The 18911-nt window shown below is 55.3% G+C and overlaps 2 protein-coding genes across 4 annotated transcripts in view; one reads left to right on the plus strand and one right to left on the minus strand.

Moving 5' to 3' along the window:
* The window catches only part of GNG13 (guanine nucleotide binding protein (G protein), gamma 13), a 6963-nt gene extending 1772 nt beyond the window's left edge, over window positions 1–5191 (plus strand). The window contains exons 1-3 of one of the 3 annotated variants that reach the window (XM_014936280.1): window positions 1968–2282; window positions 3999–4121; window positions 4971–5191. In XM_014936280.1, coding sequence (XP_014791766.1) covers window positions 4024–4121; window positions 4971–5076 — 204 coding nt within the window. In that variant the 5' untranslated portion in view covers window positions 1968–2282; window positions 3999–4023 and the 3' untranslated portion in view covers window positions 5077–5191. Of the gene's footprint in view, window positions 1–1967; window positions 2283–2708; window positions 2858–3998; window positions 4122–4970 lie in introns of those variants that run through there. The other 2 variants (XM_014936279.1, XM_014936281.1) reach the window with 2 other exon arrangements.
* Window positions 5192–5538: 347 nt separating this feature from the next.
* CHTF18 (chromosome transmission fidelity factor 18) lies at window positions 5539–18907 on the minus strand. The gene is made up of 25 exons (XM_014936170.1): window positions 18789–18907; window positions 18482–18646; window positions 18198–18319; window positions 18081–18162; window positions 17792–17918; window positions 17581–17679; window positions 17294–17468; window positions 16877–16966; window positions 16627–16679; window positions 16277–16424; window positions 15221–15433; window positions 14096–14193; window positions 13821–13944; window positions 13544–13677; window positions 13058–13151; window positions 12876–12974; window positions 12472–12602; window positions 11563–11725; window positions 11102–11326; window positions 10846–10995; window positions 10148–10278; window positions 8094–8238; window positions 7096–7212; window positions 6403–6460; window positions 5539–5851 (listed from the first exon to the last, which is right to left on the minus strand). The coding sequence occupies exons 1-25, from the start codon at window positions 18868–18870 to the stop codon at window positions 5715–5717; spliced, it is 3162 nt and encodes a 1053-aa protein (XP_014791656.1). The 5' UTR covers window positions 18871–18907; the 3' UTR covers window positions 5539–5714.
* Window positions 18908–18911: the final 4 nt, after the last annotated feature.

An 18911-nucleotide genomic window follows, 5' to 3' on the forward strand; every position in this document is an offset into this window, starting at 1 on the left:
CCCCTGCCACCGGGTCCCTCACAGACCCCCCCAGTACCCCCTGGTGGATATGGCCTTAGTCCTGCCTGCCTGGCCGAGACACGGCTCCCTGCCTGCCTGAGGGAGGCTGCTGCTGGGCAGGCACTGCCTATGGGGGGGTGAGTTTGATGAGCACCCCCAGGTTTAGGGCTGGTGTCAACAGTGGCTCCTAAATTCCCCAGGTGCTGCCCTGCACCCGGGCATCTCTGCCCTCGCTGCCCTCAGATTGCGGAACGGCCACGGAAATCCAATAACCCGGCTCCAGTGTCGTTTTATGGTTAAACCCAAGCCTTTCCCATAATTGTTGGGAGGCAGCGCGGGGAGATTACGATTGATGTCAACAGCCAGATAATCTGTGGTGCAGCCCTGGCTATCGCTGACCTCCTTAATAGGCACCGGTGGCGTTTGGAGCGTGGGGAGCGTGGCCTGAGCCACAGCCACCCCAAAAGCTGTTTGCAACAAAGAAAAGCCCAGCATTGGTGTTGCAATTTTTTTTTTTTTTTTTTTTTTTTTTTTAATATTTCCTTTGGGTGAAAAACCTCGTGCTGCGGCTGCAGCGGGCTCAGGGTTTGGCCCCAAATAACTCCATCGATCCCTGGCCAAGCCCCAGACTCCAACATCCTCTCTGGGAGCGGGGCGAAGGGCCGGTGGCTCCGGGAGGCTGCCGGGGAGGCTCTTACCAGTATCGATCGTTTTGTGGAGGATGAGGGCTGGGAGGGAGCCTGGCTTGACCCCGGCCCCCTGAGCTCATCCCCGTCCTGCTCTCGGGGCAGGGGTGGTGGGACGACTTCTCCTTTGCCCACCTTGGGGCTGCCGGGCATCACCCCCCTACTTGGTACAAAAGGCTCCCTTGGTTTAATGCTATAAAGTCTTCTTTATAGCATTAAGATATGTATTTCTTCTTCTACTAGAAAAGCTATCCGATATATATATCTCTTTCTATATATTTATATCTTTTATGTGTATATATGTATTCTATTTACGTATGTTATATAATATAGCATATACTACATATAATAATATAATGTGATAAAGTATAATAATTGTTTACATTATAAAGTATAAATACACACATAATGTGAATATATCTATTCGACCTCCATACACATGAGATATATGCATATCTCTGTGTAAGTACTTGTGAACATATATATGTATATACACACTTTTTTTTTTTTTAAAGTATGTATTAGACGTTCCTACGTGTTTGTTTACCCAAAGGACTTGGACCCAGGTGTGTTTTACAGAGGACAAACAGACACTTGTATGGCCACAGGCTCTGGGTCCCCCCCAGGAGGGGTGGGAAAGAAGGGATCTCAGGTAGGCTTTGGGCAGTTTTTATTTGTGGAAACCTTCTTTTTCTTTCTTTTTTTTTTTTTTTTTTAAGTGCAAAGCTTCTGCCATCATAATTATGTGAGGGTTTTTTAACTGGTTATTTAATGAAGGTGGGAGGTGGTTGGTTTGGTTTGTTGGGTTTTTTTTTCACATTGTGATTTTGCTTTTGCATCAATTACACAGCCTTTAATCAGGTAACAACTGTTAATGGGCTTTTGTCCCTCTCTGTAAGTCACACATTATTATTTTTTAATGTTGTTGCACTTTTCCCCTTAGTGCTGCCCCTTCACCCACCTTATGTTTAGTCTCAAACTGTTCACTTTTTGCATTTTTATATTATTTATTCTTTCTTTTTTTCTAACCATCCCCTCTCCAAGTGCACCCCAGGTGGTCCCTGCCCCCAGCCCTGCCAGCACCAGGGATGTGGGAGGAAACACAAAATCCATGGGGAGCAGCTGGGGGAAAGCCGGGAGGGGGCTGGCTTTTGCAGGGATGCAGACAGGGATGCAGGCAGGAGAAAGGGCCTCCTTGGGATGCTTCTGTGTCCCACCACGCGTTACCCCCCCCCTCCTTTGGGGCCCTACTGTCCTCTAGGGCTATGGGGGAGGGTGGGGTAACCCCGTTTCGGCAGCTCAGCTGCTGGGTACCGGGATGCTGCTGCCTCCATCCCGGGCACTCACGTTCAGCGGAGCCAAATCCCCCGGGAGCAGCAGGGGGGGGGGGGGGATGCTCCATTATCCGGCTCCTGCTGTGTCGGAGGCAGCTGGACCGGCCGTACATTAATAGATTACACAGAGGATTTGGGCTCTGTGCAGGCAGCGAGGGGAGCGCTGGCAGGAGGCAGCGCGGGCAAGGCCAAGGCTGCTGGGCGAGCCGGCGGGCACCGACACGGCCCCCCGCTCCCCCCCATAACACCTTTTCCAGCCGAGGTAAGTGGAAGGTTCAGCCACGGGGATGGGATGCTGGAGCAGGGGTTGGGATGCCGGAGTGGGGATGCTGGTCCCTGTCTGCCTCTCGGAGAGCTGCTGGGGGGGGGGACCAGGAACCCCGGGGAGGCCGGACGGTGGGTGCAGGGGGATGCCGGGCTCCGGGTGCTCCCCCTTCTCCCACACCTGGCTGTTTATCCCAGGGATGCTCTGCGGAGAAGCCCATGCAGCCACCGAGCTGTGCCGGGGCACGGCTGGATTTAAGCAGTGCCAACGCGTGGCTGGATTTGGTGCCCCGGCTTGTAGCACCCCCCCCAGCCCTTCCCTGCCCCCCAGACTGGTCTCGGGAGTGTGGGTGTCCCTGGAGTTCAGCCACCCCCGGTCCGAAGGGCTCCTGCTGTGTCGGAGGCAGCTGGACCGGCCGTACATTAATAGATTACACAGAGGATTTGGGCTCTGTGCAGGCAGCGAGGGGAGCGCTGGCAGGAGGCAGCGCGGGCAAGGCCAAGGCTGCTGGGCGAGCCGGCGGGCACCAACACGGCCCCCCGCTCCCCCCCATAACACCTTTTCCAGCCGAGGTAAGTGGAAGGTTCAGCCACGGGGATGGGATGCTGGAGCAGGGGTTGGGATGCCGGAGTGGGGATGCTGGTCCCTGTCTGCCTCTCGGAGAGCTGCTGGGGGGGGGGACCAGGAACCCCGGGGAGGCCGGACGGTGGGTGCAGGGGGATGCCGGGCTCCGGGTGCTCCCCCTTCTCCCACACCTGGCTGTTTATCCCAGGGATGCTCTGCGGAGAAGCCCATGCAGCCACCGAGCTGTGCCGGGGCACGGCTGGATTTAAGCAGTGCCAACGCGTGGCTGGATTTGGTGCCCCGGCTTGTAGCACCCCCCCCAGCCCTTCCCTGCCCCCCAGACTGGTCTGGGGAGTGTGGGTGTCCCTGGAGTTCAGCCACCCCCGGTCCGAAGTGGTGCTGCCCTGGGCTGGAGGGTCTGGGGTCATGGCCAGCCATGGGCAGGCAGAAAGTTCCCTTTCTGCCACCAATTTTTGGGGTGGCACAGGAGGCCAGGTGCTTGCAGAAGGTCTCGTGCAACTATGGCTTGTGCCCTGTCAGCTGCTGTGCCTCAGTTTCCCCATCCTGCACGTCCCTACCATTAGCCAGCATTAGTCCATCGTGGGAGGGAGGTCTTGCTCCCCAAATCAGAGGTGACCGTCCACTTAAGCCTTTTCCAGAGCTCTGTACAGATCTATATGGATGCCTAAAATCCCTCCTGGCCTTTCCTGGGGCCATGGCCGGGCAAGAGAAGGACAGCCTTCCCCCATCCCCCCAGATAGCTTCCAGCTGTGATTTGTTGCTCTCCACCCCAAGAGCTACCATCCAAATTACAGTCAAATCTGGCCAGGTCCTCAGGTTTTGCATGTGTCTGGGGACACGGCACGGCTACAAGAAGGCAGTGCCAGGCAGCCTCCCCGTGCCAGGCTGGCCTCGCACCGTACAGGTAAGTGTAGCCTTTGCCTTAGGAAAACAACCCCAAAAGAGCTCCCGGAGCCATGGGCTGCTCCACCATGGGGTTGGAAGCCTTCCCTGGAGGATGGTGGCATGCTGTCCCCATCCTGGGCGATCCCTTCTTTGGGGGGTGCGGAGCTGAAGAGGGAGTGGTGTCCAGGGGAGGATGAAGTTGTGGGATACAGCACCAAGGTGGTTTTTTTTTTTTATTTTCAGCCCTACAGAGACCCCAACTGCTGCCATGGATGAGTGGGACCTCCCCCAGTGGAAGAAGGAGGTGGAAAGCCTGAAGTACCAGCTGGCCTACAAGCGGGAGATGTCCTCCAAGACAATACCTGAGTGAGTGGGTGCCCACCCTCCCTTCCCACCCCTCCCCGTGCCCCCAGCCCAGCCCAGCAGCAGGACATGGCTTTGCACAGCCAGGAGCAGTGCCCAGCTATTCTCCACCCTGCAGTCAGCACCCACGTCCCCCTCCAGATCACCTGGGTGCTCCCAAAATAAGGCGGGTTTAGAGATACAATTTTTTAATTCTCTTACAGTTCTTCAAGCCCTCCACATCCCAGTGACAGAAACCACACCAGCCCCAGTGCTGGTGTCCACAAAGCCCCCCGTGCTCCTTTCCGCAAATCCCCTACCCCGTGCCAGCTCCTTTCCAGCTGCCCAAGCTCAAAAGACTTAAACCTGTAAAACAAAAAGTCACAGAAAGGTATTTTCCCCCTCCTTGGTTTGTACCTCGCTGCTCTCCACCATGGAGGGGCTTGGGACATCCCACGGACCCTCACCTACTGGCCTCTTAGAAGGAGGGGGACAGAAAACTTTAGAAAATAAGTTTAAAAAAAACAACACAAAGGCTGTTGCTGTGCTGTGTGGGGGACAAAAGGCTTTTATTAAAGATAGCTTGTGTTTAGCTCCCCTGTCTGTAACCAGGGGAGAGGGGGATGCATGGGGGGGGCTCATGCAATGGTACCACTCAGGTACCAGCACAGGGTGCACCCCAGCATCACTCCCCACCAGCACAGGGCTTATCTTGGGTACTGGTGACCATCTTTTTTTGCTGCTGCCCCGACGTGGCCACCCAGCCCCTGCCCTGCAGCCCCCACATCCTCAAAACACTTTGCTGCATGGCAAACCCCCCCCCCTCACCCCCCGGCAGGGTCTGTGCCTACCCCTCCGCTCCCCTCTCCGCAGGTTTGTGAAGTGGATCGAGGACGGCATTCCCGAAGATCCCTTCCTCAACCCGGAGCTGATGAAGAACAACCCTTGGGTGGAGAAAGGCAAATGCACCATCCTCTGAGGGGTTGCCACCCCCACCACCACGTCGGCTCCTGCCGCCCCTCGCTCCCCCCCCCCACTGAATGTACTTTTTTATTAGCTAACTCCCTAATATGACTACCTGAACAAAAACCCTACCCTCATCTTGTCTTATTATTTTTAGTAGTAGAAGCCTTTTTTATACTCTGTGGGGGAAAAAGGGGGGGAATGGGGAATACACGGCGGGGGGGGGATAAATAAGCAGCACAGGTTTCTGCTGCGTTAGGCTGCAGTTTCCAGTCCCAGACCTCCACTCGCCTCTGCCACCGTTGCCATCAAGCCGACAGATTTTTTCAACTTGTAAAGGAACAAAAACTTTTATAAAACGTTCTCGGTGATTTTAAATATTCTTTTGTATACTGTAGGATCTAATTTTGCAGCAAAACCAGGCAAAATATGACAACTAAGGGTTTATAAATGAAATAAACAGAACAATACTTCATTATTTTTTTTTATAGATATTTTATTTTTTTTAACAAAACAAGTGGGTATTAAAAAAAAAAAAAAGCAAAACCAATGAGGATCACGCACAGACGCCCCCCATCCACGGGTTAGAAAGTCAAGTCAGCTTATCCCTTTCAGTTCCATTTATATAATTTCCTGGGCGTCACCTCCACCCTGCTACAGCAGGTCCTTGATGTAGATATTCCTCCTGACGGCGTTGGAAACCCCTTCGTTAAACCGGAACCAGACGTCGCTCTTCCCCACGGCCTTTCCCATCTGGCTCTCGATCGACTCTTCCTTGGAAACCTGAGGGGCTGTGGGGGGTGGGGGGTGGAGATCCACGTCAAAAACTTTTAGAAACTCATCATTTTAAAGATACAACCTGCTCCCGGGCTGCACGGGGGGGTTTGGGTGGGCAGAGCTGATGCTCCCATGTCCTGGATCCTCCAAACTCTCAAGGTGTCCATGCTCAGTGTATCTGCTGGCCCTTTGGACACTGCCAGAAGCCACCAAACCTGCCCCCAGGCACCCCCTGCCTGCTGCATTAGGGGCAGTTTGCTCAATATCCCCTCCCCACCCCATGGATGTCCCCCCCAGGGCTCAGTGCTTAGGGACAGAGCCCCTCTTTGGGCACCTCTGTGGGCTCCAGGCACATGGCCACCACCCTATCCCTCTGTCATCCACCCAGGGCTGGGGCCACCACAGCCACCCCATCCCTCTGCCACCTACCTGTGTCTGGGGCCACCACAGCCACCCCATCCCTCTGCCACCTACCCAGGACTAGGGTCACCTGTAGTCACCCCATCCTTCTGCCGCCCACCCAGGTCTGGGGCCACCACAGCCATCCCACCCCTCTGCCACCTACCTGGGTCTGTGGCCACCTGCTGTCGCCGAAGTGGCCGCCCAAAGAAGTCAGTCTCAGGCTGTGAAAAGCAAAAAGCAGAAGGTGACCCCAGCTCTGCCAGCTCCTGCATCTACAGCCCCGTCCCCCTTCAAGCACCCGGGGCAGGAGGGAGCCACCGAGCAGAAGCCGGATGCAAATCCTGCAGAAAGGGCCGGCGGCCTCCATAAAATGCAAAGAGCATTCAAAATCAGGTGGGAAAGACAAACTTTAAGGCTCATCATGCTAAAAAAGCAGGGTTTGTGGACAGTCAAGGTCCCAAAGCTGAGCCTGTGGTGGCAGGGAACCACCTCTTGCTCCTCTTGGCTGATACTGGGATGCCCAGGCTGATACTGATGCCCCCAAAGCTCCCCAAACTGTGCGTGTGCCTTCCTACCCCACAAACATCTCTCCCCCTGGTCCCCCAGCTTGCACTAAGCCAAAATTCGGCCATTCAAGCCCAAACATCCACGTTTCTTTCCTTCCCCACCCCTGAAACCAGACCTAATTCATCCCCCTGCCATAAACCCAGCGATGCATTTACGGGACGTGTGGTGCCGAACCGCTTTAGTAAAAGAACCTGTACTAAAAATAAATAAATACCAATGGAGACAGCCAGTCTCCAGCAGCCAAGGCACACGCTGGGAGGAAATGAGGTACAAACTGCAGCTCCCTCACCTTGTCCTCCACCGCCGCTCGCCGCACGATGTGCTCCAGGCGCTGCTGGTGGTTGGGGGGCTCTGCTGGCCCCACGTCCGCTGGCTCCCCCACCTCACCGAGGCCATTCCTGGGCTCCTGCGGGGAAGAAAGCCCTGAGTGAGGGCTTGGAGGTTTGGGCAACCCCCTCTATTTGCTGCCAGGTTTGATTACAGTAGCCAAACGACCTGGTAACTATTTTTTTCATCCTTTTCTGTCCTGCAGCAGCACATGGGATTAGCCTGGCATCACTTTGGGCATGTGCACGGTTGACACTGTGTAAACAAGGAGCCTTCAGAGATGTTTTTGCAGCATCTCCGCTTCACACATCCCCTGAGAAAGCCCTTCTGCAAGAAGGGGCTCTCTGGGATTAATTACGCATCCCCTGAGAAAGCCCTTCTCCTGCAAGAAGGGGCTCTCTGGGATTAATTATCCCTGTGGCACCAGGGCAGTGCAGGCACCAGCCGCACCTGAACCATTGCTCAGCCTTTTCCACCTGTTTCTACTTTCCCCTGCTTTCTGCCTGCTGCTCCATGGGGGTTTCAGCAGTGGGCAGAGTAACTCTGCTCCTTCAGAGGCTTTGGGACCTTTGGGAGGATTGAAGTGAAGGCAGGAGAGCACAGGTCAGCTCCCCCATGGACATGTATAAATCACAGCCAAACTAAAATGCCCATCTCGTCGCAACCCTCTTTGGAAGGTTTAAAGCCTTCACTCACAGCGAGCATTTCTTTCCAGAATTCCTGCAAAAAAGATGAGCCCTTTGGGCTCATCACCCCAGCGTGGATGTGCTGCCCAAAGGCAGATGTGCAGGCAGACGGCTGTGACTCGGGGGGGGTTAATCCTGGATTTCCATTTGCAGAGTAAAAGCCACCAACTGCTTTGGAAACACCAGGTCCCCACACCAGCCCTAAGGACTTTACCCCATCGATGGACCCACCTCCCGCCCCGAAAAACCTCAGGACACCACGAGCCCTCCATACCTCGCCCAGGTTTCGCGCCTGCAGCAAAGCCTCTGTCCTCCTCATCTTCTCCAGCTCGATCTCCCTGGCGATGAGCTGCTTGGCCTGGTAGGTCAGCTGCCTGCGAGCCGGCAGGTCCGGGAACCGGCAGACATCCTCCACGTTCCTGCACCATGGAACAGGGGATGAGAGAAAATACATCAACACTGAAAATAAATCAATTCGGAAAATAATAATAAAAAAAGCATTATGCAAACTGCAGCCTGACACAGGGAGACCCACCAGACTCCCAGCCCCGTCCCCACCAGCCTCTTAGTATGATCCTGGCCATGGTGCCTCAGTTTCCCCATTGCCACCCTCTCTGAGTCTGCACGGCGATGGCAGCACTAGAAGATGCCCGGCGAGCGGTGCCGGCCGTGCAGAGCCAGGTTCCTGCAGGGCATCTCAGCTGAATGGGAACTCAGGAGGGATTATGTGCTTTTTAATCTTGGTTTTAATGCACGGAGAGGAAATTGCAGGCGGGTCTGTGCCGAACAGACTGCCCTGGAAAAGCCAGAGTCACATCACAGCTTGGGCACGAGCAGCTCCGTGACCCTTTGCATGAACCCCGAGGTGCCCGCGGGGAGCCGTTTAATTGAGATACGGCCATGAGCTGTAATTTCGGCTAATCAGAGCAGTTTTATTCTTAATGAGGGCTGGTACACCAGGTCTGGAGTCAGGCCTGTTTCAGTACAGCAAAAGCTCAAGCATAGCCCCACAAGGAGGCAGCGGGGCCAGTTCCTCTGCCAGCTGTGAATATCTCACGTTTTATTCACATTTGATATTATTCCCCTTAAAGTAAAGGGAGCAAAGTCCTATGTCAGATAGCTTTGCGGGCATTTAGAAGTTAGCAGTCAAACATATGATTTAAAAAGTTTTAAAGGCAAAACACAGGTTTTGCTGTCAACAACAGCTTTGTTTGTCAGAGCGAAGCTGAGATGTGATTCGCAGGTGCCACCGGGACGTGACACCCCTTGTGGTCCCCATCCTCCCTGCACGTGGCCAGGAAACGGGCTCAGAATTTGCAAAAGTGGAGCAAAGCAAAGCAACTGCTTGTGCCACCAGCTCCCAACCTCTCCTGATTTTCGGTGGCACAGCCTGGCGTGGGGATGGCACGGGGGGAGGAGGCTCCCTACAGCCCCCGCAGCTCCCACAGGCCTTTCCGTGAGGGAAAAAAAAAATAAAATAAAATAAAGCGCTTCACTGTAATTAGATACAGCTGCTTGATTTAACAGCAGCTAATTTTTGTAATTAACTTTGCACCAGGAAGACATTAGCGTTGCTCCTGGCTGTGGTCGGGTCTGTATGACTTCACCGAGGCCTCGGGAGCATTTATGGCTCTGTATAGACTTAAAAGCACAGTGAGACTCACATCCAGCAACGGCCAGCTCTTAATATACAAATTAACCGTGGCTACAGTGACCTCCTGTGTGCAACGTGCCCAGGTGGACCTGCTCTCTCCTGCAGCCACAAGCCTCCAGCAGCCTCGGTCCCTCCTCTGCTGGCTCTGGTAACAGCCAAAGGCAGCTGCTTCCTTTCCTTTAATCCCATTAAAGCAAAGCCAGAACTGCTTAGGACTCCTGAGCTCCTTCTTTTAAAAAGAAAACAAGGCAAAAAAAAAGCAGATAATCCCCACGGAGCTGCCATCGGAGAAAGTGGGCTCCCTGCAGCCATCCCAGCACTGGGCAGCTTGTACCAACCACTGGAGAATCACAGATTCGTAGAATGGTTTGGGTTGGAAGGCACCTTAAAGATCATCTAGTTTCAACCCCCCTGCCCTGGGCAGGGACACCTCCCACTAGAGCAGGTTGCTCAAAGCCCCATCCAGCCTGGCCTTGAGAAGGTTGCAGCCTCTGCCTGCAAGAAACCAGCTCAACATCATGATGCCTTTGGGCTCAAACTCCTTTCTGGAAGGTTGCAGCCTCCGCCTGCAAGAAACCAGCTCAACACCATGATGCCTTTGGGCTCAAACTCCTTTCTGAGCTCCCTGCTGTTATTTTGGACCCCTACACCTCCTCCCCACCCTCAGGACTTACGGGTCGAGCTTGTAGACGTACTGGCCCTCGGGCAGGCGCTCCTGGTGGTAGGTGAGGTTGTAGGCCAGCATGGTGCTGATGAGGTCTGCCAGCTGCTGCTTCTCCTTCAGGCTGTAGAGCTGGGTGTTCACCTGAGGAGGAGAAGGGATCCAAGGGGAGGGCATCACTAATCCATAATAACTTCTAAACATAAAAATAACCTGAAGCACGGGGTTGGTCTCTATACGAGAGAGGACAGTTAATATCCGTGAGGTTCAGACCAAGTTTAGTTTCCTATTAGGGACACAGGAACCTCACAGAGCGGGGACAGTCCCCTCCAATGGCCCGAAGGGTAAATGCACCCAACACAACCCTGTGTGCAGCTGAACCAGCTGCTGAAAGGGGACTGCAGCAGGTCCCCAAACTCATGCTCAGGCGAAGCCCACCCCCAGGTGCAGGGGTCCAGGAGGTGCAGGACAACCCCTCCTGCCCCCGGCACCCACCAGTCGGCATCTCAGCGATGTGTCCCCAACTTCCCTCTGGCTTCTGCATCAGTTCCAATATCAAATCCACCCCAAATTTGGGACAGAGGGATAGCTCAGCCTGAGCAATGCAGTGCTGGGGAGGTGTCCCATCCCTAACAGGGGGTTTGCAGAGGGGACACGTCTCCTGAGCAGGACTCCTGCCACTGCAGTGAGAGGGGGCCAGTGGGCACTCACTGGTCGGAGCTTCGGGGCGATGATGTCCAGCAGCAGACAGAGCACCTCCAAGACGAGAGACTGCTGCCCCGCACGGCTGCGGGCGCTGGGAGTTATCCCCGACAACATGGACATGACGAGGTTCTGCATGTGGTTCAGCTTGGCCAGGGCCTGGGTGGAGAGGACAGGGATGGCTCAGCCACGGCTGCAACCACACACATCCCCAAAGGTGACGGAGCTGGAGTCACACTCCCATCGTGTCCCCCCAGGTACTTGCCTCGTGCTGGCTGCTGGGATAAGAGAGCCGGGGGATGCTGGTGGCTGCAAAGAGCAGGTGGAAAGCCACGGGCAGGAAGGGCAGGTACCGCATCAGCTGGAAGCTCTGCCCGTGCAGAACAGCTCGGCTCAGAAGGTCGGAGAAGCCCAGCCACTCCAGGGCCAAGCACACCGAGCTGAAGCTGGAGTCCCGCAGCTTCATGTTCAGGAAATTCTCATACAGACCCTGGAAGCAGATGGAGGATTAGAGATGGCTCAAGGCTGGGCAGACGGTCCCGTCAGAGCACGCTGCTGGGATTCTGAGCATTCCCACTGAGCCCAACTCCAGCCCAACATCCCAAAACTCCATCCAAAGTCCTACTGCAGGGAGGAATTTCCCAAGGCACCTCCCAGCCACGACCCCCCAGGATCAGGAGCCACCCTTGTTCCAGAGGTAAGGGCCCCCCCGCCAAGCTGCTCTACCTGGGCAAGCTTCTCCTGCTCCCCTGAGGAGACGGCGAGGTGCAGGATGTGGTGGAAGCGGTGGTAGGATGCGCCAAAGCCAGTTGTCCCCTTCAGGTGCACCAGGTCCTCATCGCCCATCAGGAGCTGGGCTGGCAAAGCAGGATCCATTCCTATCCTGTGCCTGGGGGGGCAAAGGGAAGAGCTCAGGGTGTCCCGGCACAGAACAAACCAGCAAGGAATATTTGGACCCTTGCAAACCAGACTGAAGGCAACACTGATGCCAAATCATTGGGCACTAAAGAGAGTGGCCAAAGAGCATCTGGACACACCAATCTGCTGATGGAGCCGGGGCTGCTGCAGGGCAGAGCAGCTCTCCAGGACCTGTCAGGATTTTCCACTGCAGGTCACAGAATCATAGAATCAGTTTAGTTGGAAGAGACCTCTAAGACCATCAAGTCCAACCGTTAAACTAACACTGCCAACTTACCACTAAACCATATCACTAAGCACCACATCCACACGTCATTTAAATACCTCCAGGGATGGAGACTCCACCACTTCCCCGGGCAGCCTATTCCAATGCTTGATAAGCCTTTCAGTGAAAATTTTTTTTCCTAATATCCATCCTAAACCTCCTGTGGAACAACTTGAGGCCATTTACTCTTGTCCTGTTGCCCGTTACTTAGGAGAAGAGACCAATCCCCACTTCACTACACCCTCCTTTCAGGGAGTTGTAGAGAGCAATAAGGTCTCCCCTCAGCCTTCTTTTCTCCAGGCTGAACAACCCCAGTCCCCTCAGCTGCTCCTCATAAGATTTGTGCTCCAGACCCCTCACCAGCTTCATTGACCTTCTCTGGACACAGAGTCTTGCAAGCAGGTCAGGGGACACCGCAAAGCAGCGGGTCCTAAGCAGACATAAACTTTTACCTTGGGACCCTTGGGAGCTGGAAGATCTCTTGCCAAATGGAGAAGAGCCCCTTGTTTTGGTCCTTCAAGCCGATCTTCATCGTCTGCACCATCTGCACGCTCAGCTCCTTCTGGCCTCGGCCGTGCAAGAACTGCAACACAGGTGAGGGGCTGGGGGGCACGGGCACCATGGGGAGGGAGGGGATGCCCACAACGACTAGGTGGAAAGCCAGAGACGGCGGCACCTCGCTCTCCCTTGCTTTGTAGGGGAACCAAGGTTAAAAATAACACAAGGGGATGGGGTGGACAATTTAGGGATCTGCCCGGGATGGTTTTTTTTCCCCTCCATCCCCATCTGAGCCCAGATCAAGTCAAGAGTTCCAGCAAGCCCATGTCCCCCAGAGCCCCCCCGGTGGCACCAGTACCTGCAGGGTGTTGATGCAGGAGCGGATGTCGTTCTCCGTCTTCTCGCACAGCGCCAGCAGCGCGCCCGTGTCCGCCCGCATGCCCTGCCGCAGGGCGATCTGCAGGAGAGGGGGGTCAGCAGGGAAGCTTCGATGGCCCCGGGGTGGGGGGACGGTGAGAGGAGCCCCCGGCCCCGCCGCACCTCGCAGAGCCGCTGGGCAAGCCGGGATGGCGCCGTCTGAGGGAAGTTGAGCAGGAAGGCCTGCTGCCGCAGCGGCCGGAGGGCAGGGACGTACCTGGCAAAGGGAAGCACAGGGAGCTCTGAGTGACCCGAGCTGAGGAACAAATCCAGCCATTCATGCTCTGCTCAAAAAGAGAGGGGGTTCTTTCGCAGCCCCCTGCACACCACAGCACGCTTGGGCACTCACAGACACAACTGTGCACTCACAAACACAACCGTACACTCACACCCAGCGACAGGTCACCCCAGAGGATACAAAACCAGGGGGGTTTCAGGAAAGCTGAACACGGTGTAGTTTTACTTTTCATAAATTACTTCTAAGCCGAGGGCCGGCCGGATGGCAAATAACTCGGCGCAGGAAGGCTTTGGCTTGGAGGCAACAGAGGCCACCTCCTCGCTTGGGACAAGGGTCTCAGCTCCCCATCCCTCCCCAGAGGTGACACTAACTGGTCGTTGCAGATGCAGATGATGGGCCGGAGCAGCAGTCCACCCTCACGCCGCCTCCTCCGGCCTGCGCCAGCCGCTGCCTCGCCCTCCGCATCCTTACGGTGGATGATGTTTAGCAGCACGTTGATAGATGCCTTGGGGAAATAAAAATAAAGGACAGAAGGGATGAACTGTTGTTGTTTGGAGGTGAGGAACCACTCCTAAAAAGGATGAGCTGCTAAGAGGGCAATAATTAAGCTCTTAGTGCAAAAGGTGGCTAGATCCAGGCCGGGCTTACCGCGGGTGCACCGTCTATCTCATCGATGATCAGGCAGTTGGGCTTCTCGTTGGCGCCCAGAACAGACTTCATCTGAGTGGCAGCTTCGATGCGGGTTTTGAAAACCTCGGGGCTGCGGTCGTCGCTGCAAGACAAGCCGGTGACGGGCTGCTGTGGCATGGCACCATCTCCAGCACGGCACCACCACCTCTGGCACGGTACCATCACCTCCGGCATGGCACCACCACCACCAGCTTCTGGGGCAGGGCAGGGCTGGGCAGTCATCACAGACCCACCTGGCGTTCATCTCGACAGCGTTGTACCCCGCGTGCTTGGCAATGACGTGGGCCAGCGTGGTCTTCCCCAAGCCAGGTGGGCCACAGAGCAGGGCTACCTGAGGCAGAGAGGTAACGTCAGCCTGGCAGGCAGCCAGGCTGGGCTTCCTCCAGCACCCACCAAGGCCACCACCCAAGGGGACGAGGCTCCCCAGCCTGCAAAATGGTCTTGGGAGCTGCTGCACTGGTTTGTAGACACACGGGAAGAAGGGAAAGTCACTGGAGGAAGGAGACTTTAACAGAAACTCTCAGAGGTGACAGAGTCACCCTGGCAGCATCTCTCATGCGTATGTTTAAGTTTACAGGGCAACAGTTAGAAAAGGCTGAACAAAGCACCTCCCAGAATGACACACCTGAGAAGCAATACTGTTAGTATCTGGTTTTGTTTCCCCTTTTTTACGTCTTCTCACTGGACAGGTTGAAGCTGGTTAGCTGGCCTGGGTATGTTATCTCTGTTCCCTTTACCATTTGAGCATCAAATCTTGCTCAATAGCGTGTCACATCTGCCCCAAACAAAAAAAGTCAACTCCCTTTACCATTTGAGCATCACAGCTCTTTTCTGGATGCAGAAACTCTTGCTCAATAGCATGTCACATCTGCCCCAAACAAAAAAAGTCAAGACCAACCTCTGCTAAAAGGGATGTGACTTTCCTCAACCAGCCCATTTAATTTGGCTGGAGAAAGTCTGTTCCTCTCCCCTTGTTATCACATTACCCAAGTCAAAACAGAAGCAGAAATGAGAAAACCCCACATTGTCTAAGGAGAATCAAGGAATCCAGCTTCTCCTGGATCGGTACTGGAAGAGCCTGCTCCTCACCGTGGCGGTGGGATGAAGGGAATTGAAGGATGTGACTTCCCTCAACCAGCCCATTTAATTTGGCTGAAGAAAGTCTGTTCCCTCTCCCCTTGTTATCACATTACCTAAGTCAAAACAGAAGCAGAAATAAGAAAACCCCACATTGACTAAGGAGAATCAAGGAATCCAGCTTCTCCTGGATCTGTACTGGAAGAGCCTGCTCCTCACCGTGGTGGTGGGATGAAGGGGATTGGAGGAGACTCAGCACAATGGCCTCCTGTCCTGCTTACCTTGTATTTGGGTCTCTTGTGCTGGTCCAGCTCAGCCTCCAGAATCTCCTCTGTGAGCTGCATCTTTGTTTTCCACTTATTCTGTTGCTCCTTGGGCTGGTTGAATGGAGGATGAGCCTCAGTGCTGGGCTTGGTCTTCTTGACAGCCTTCTCCTTCCCAAACACCACAGTGTCCCAGAGCTTGAGCCACTTCAGAAGGCAGCGGTTTGTGTACTGCATGTCGGGCAAGAAAGCAAGCAAACCCCGTCAAACCTCAGAAGGATCTGGCTGAGGACAGAGGAAGCCCTCTCCTTCATTGCTAACAAACCACCATAGCAATAGAGGAAGGAGCCAAGCCTGAGGAGGCAACACGGAGCGTGTCTGTCCAAACAGACCTTGAGCATGCAGCACATCACCCATCACACCATGGAAGACGCTGCCCAGGTTTCCACCTGGCATCTGTCTGGGACAGCATGGCACTGCTGCTTCCCTTCCCAGCTTGGCCACCAACCCATGTGGCAACTGAGCACAAGTCACAGTGGCCCCAACTCTGCTGTCCCTCGTCTGTCTTGGCTCAACCCAGCGCTTCTCAGGCTTTTCCAATTCCCTACAAAACTTCTAATTTTCAAAAAAAATCAAAATAGCCAACAGTTCCCAGCTAAAGCCCACCCAATCTTTTTTGTCTTATTTTGGACATCTTTTACAGTCTCCTTTATAGAATGATAGAATTGTCCAGGTTGGAAGGGACTTTTAAGATCACGTAGTCCAACCATCAACCGAACTCTGATAAAAACCATCACTAAACCATGTCACACTATGTCTGCCCATCTTTTAAATACCTCCAGGGATTTGTTGGAAGGTCCACAACCTACAGCTGAAAAACCCCCACCCCAAGCTCTCAGCAGCAGGACTGCACCCAGGCAGGACTGGCACAGACAGAACCCCTCAGCTGGTGCTTCCAAAAGTCCCACGATCAAAGGCAGCACCATAAAATCTTGATCCCACAGCACTAAGAAAGAGTTATAAAAGTGGCAAACCCACACAAAACCCAAGCCCCAACTTATCCTAGCACCTCACATCATCACTGAGCAGCTCCATGTAGCGCCGGGGAGTGAACTTGTCCACCCAGAGGCAATGCAGGGCTGACTCCTCCTCATCTGCTGGTTCTCCTTCTGCTTCCCCACTGGGCTCTGGGCTCTCGGTGCTGGTCTCGCTCTCGAGGCAACTGCAAGAAAGACCTAATTTGCCCCAAACCACCCAGGGAGTCAGGGCAGGGCTGGGAACTGCACCCAGACTTGCCGAGCTGGGGATGCTGAGGGCAAAGAGGCTCCTCTCCTCAGAGGTCCCCAAAACCTGGACCTCACCAGAGCATCTTGAGAGCCGCCACCCAGCAGAGATAGGACTGGGATTTTATCCCAACATCTCACCTAGATATTATCTCCGTCAGCTGCTGTGATGCCTCCAGAACACGTCGCCGACGCTTGAGCATGAAGAGGGCAAGAGGAGGGGGTAAGAGACACCCTGTTAACCCACAGCTGGGGGGGAGCAGGGATTCGGGAGCCAACCCCTGTGGCAGGGGTAGATGTGATGGTGAGTATAAGATGTGGTACCTCTTCATTCACTTGTTTATCCAGGGGTGGCAGGGGTAGATGTGACGGTGAGGATAAGATGTGGTACCTCTTCATTCACTTGTTCCTTCAGGTAGGAGAAAGGCACCCCCAGCAAGTGGAGCGGCCTGCGCGCATTCCAGCCCAGGGAATCTGGGAGCTCAAGGAGCAAAGGACACACACTGATGTTCATGCTGATGCCCAGCAAACGTTTCATGCTTCATCAAAGATCCCCTCCTGAACCGATGTTCATGCTTCATCAAAGATCCCCTCCTGAACTTCCTTCAGGTAGGAGAAAGGCACCCCCAGCAAGTGGAGCGGCCTGCGCGCATTCCAGCCCAGGGAATCTGGGAGCTCAAGGAGCAAAGGACACACACTGATGTTCATGCTGATGCCCAGCAAACGTTTCATGCCTGGAGATCATCTAGTCCAACCACTGGAAGGAGGTCAACAGAAAAGTAAGCCCAGCCTTCAGATCCCTCCTTACCTCCACGCCTGTCCTGGAGGGATCATCCCTCAAGACCATGAAGACCCTGGTGCCCTCGGTGGACGTCACGTTGATGTAATCCTCCAGGACGGGTGGCCGCTTGAGGACCCGCTTCTTCTCGGAGGGTGGCGTGGTCTGCAGAGGCACCATGCCGCTCATCTCCAGGTGGCCTGAGCTGAAGAACACCAGGTTCTTTTAGCAGGGGAGAGGGAAAGAGCCTCACCTTTGGTGGGGTTCAAGGGCTCTTTCCCTCTCCCCTGCTAAACATGGAGTTCAAGGTGGCCAACCTGCCAGTCTGGGGAGTAGAAGGTGCCTCTGGGCCAGCATCCCAGAAGCCATTAGGAGCAAACTCATCATCGGCACCAAAATTGAGCTTCTTGACTGGCCTGAGCTGGAGAACACCAAGTTCCTTTAGCAGGGGAGAGGGAAAGAGCCCTTGAACCCCACCAAAGGTTCTTTCCCTTTCCCCTGCTAAACATGGAGTTCAAGGTGGCCAACCTGGCAGTCTGGGGAGTAGAAGGTGCCTCTGGGCCAGCATCCCAGAAGCCATTAGGAGCAAACTCATCATCGGCACCAAAATTGAGCTTCTTGACAGCTTCCAGGCGCCGCCGCTTTGGCTTCGGGGCTGCATGAGACCACCAGGGCAAGAGGAGGAAGAGGAGAAGCACCGTTAACTGGTACCTGGATGGTCCTCCAGCAGCACCCCCACACCGCTCGGGATGGCGAGAGGGGTCAGCAGCACCCGGGGACCCACCGGGGGTGCAGACCCGGCTTGGGCCACACTTACTGTGGGCTGTGGGTGGTGACGGGGACTCGGGTGGGTCACAGCCCCGGTCCCTCTTCTTCGGGTTGGTGTCTTTCCCTTTCCCCTGCTAAACATGGAGTTCAAGGTGGCCAACCTGGCAGTCTGGGGAGTAGAAGGTGCCTCTGGGCCAGCATCCCAGAAGCCATTAGGAGCAAACTCATCATCGGCACCAAAATTGAGCTTCTTGACAGCTTCCAGGCGCCGCCGCTTTGGCTTCGGGGCTGCATGAGACCACCAGGGCAAGAGGAGGAAGAGGAGAAGCATCGTTAACCGGTACCTGGATGGCCCTCCAGCAGCACCCCCACACCGCTCGGGATGGCGAGAGGGGTCAGCAGCACCCGGGGACCCACCGGGGGTGCAGACCCGGCTTGGGCCACACTTACTGTGGGCTGTGGGTGGTGACGGGGACTCGGGTGGGTCACAGCCCCGGTCCCTCTTCTTCGGGTTGGTGTCCCCGGTGGGGTCTCCGGGAGGGTCGGGCTCCTCCGGTGGCTGCTTCTTGCTCCGGAACTGGGAGATTTTGGGGCCAGCGGGTAAGAACGGGTCATCTGCAAAGAGGCGTTGCACGACGGCGCCGGTCACCGGAGGGGGACCCACGGGTGGGACGCTGCACAGGGCACAGCCCGGTCCTGCCCGCTCGCTCTATCGCTGCCCCCCGGTACCGGCCACGGCGCTCTCAGCGGCGCTCACCTCCCAGCTCTGCCAGCACCTCCAGCTCGGCCGCGTACTGCTGGTAGAAGCCATCCTCGGTATCCTCCTCGGGGTCCGCCATGGGCAGCACCGCGCACCCGCTCCCGCCCGCGCCGCGCTTCC

This window comes from Calidris pugnax, unplaced genomic scaffold (assembly GCF_001431845.1).
Source record: "Calidris pugnax isolate Ruff unplaced genomic scaffold, ASM143184v1 scaffold17, whole genome shotgun sequence".
Classification (NCBI taxonomy): domain Eukaryota; kingdom Metazoa; phylum Chordata; class Aves; order Charadriiformes; family Scolopacidae; genus Calidris; species Calidris pugnax.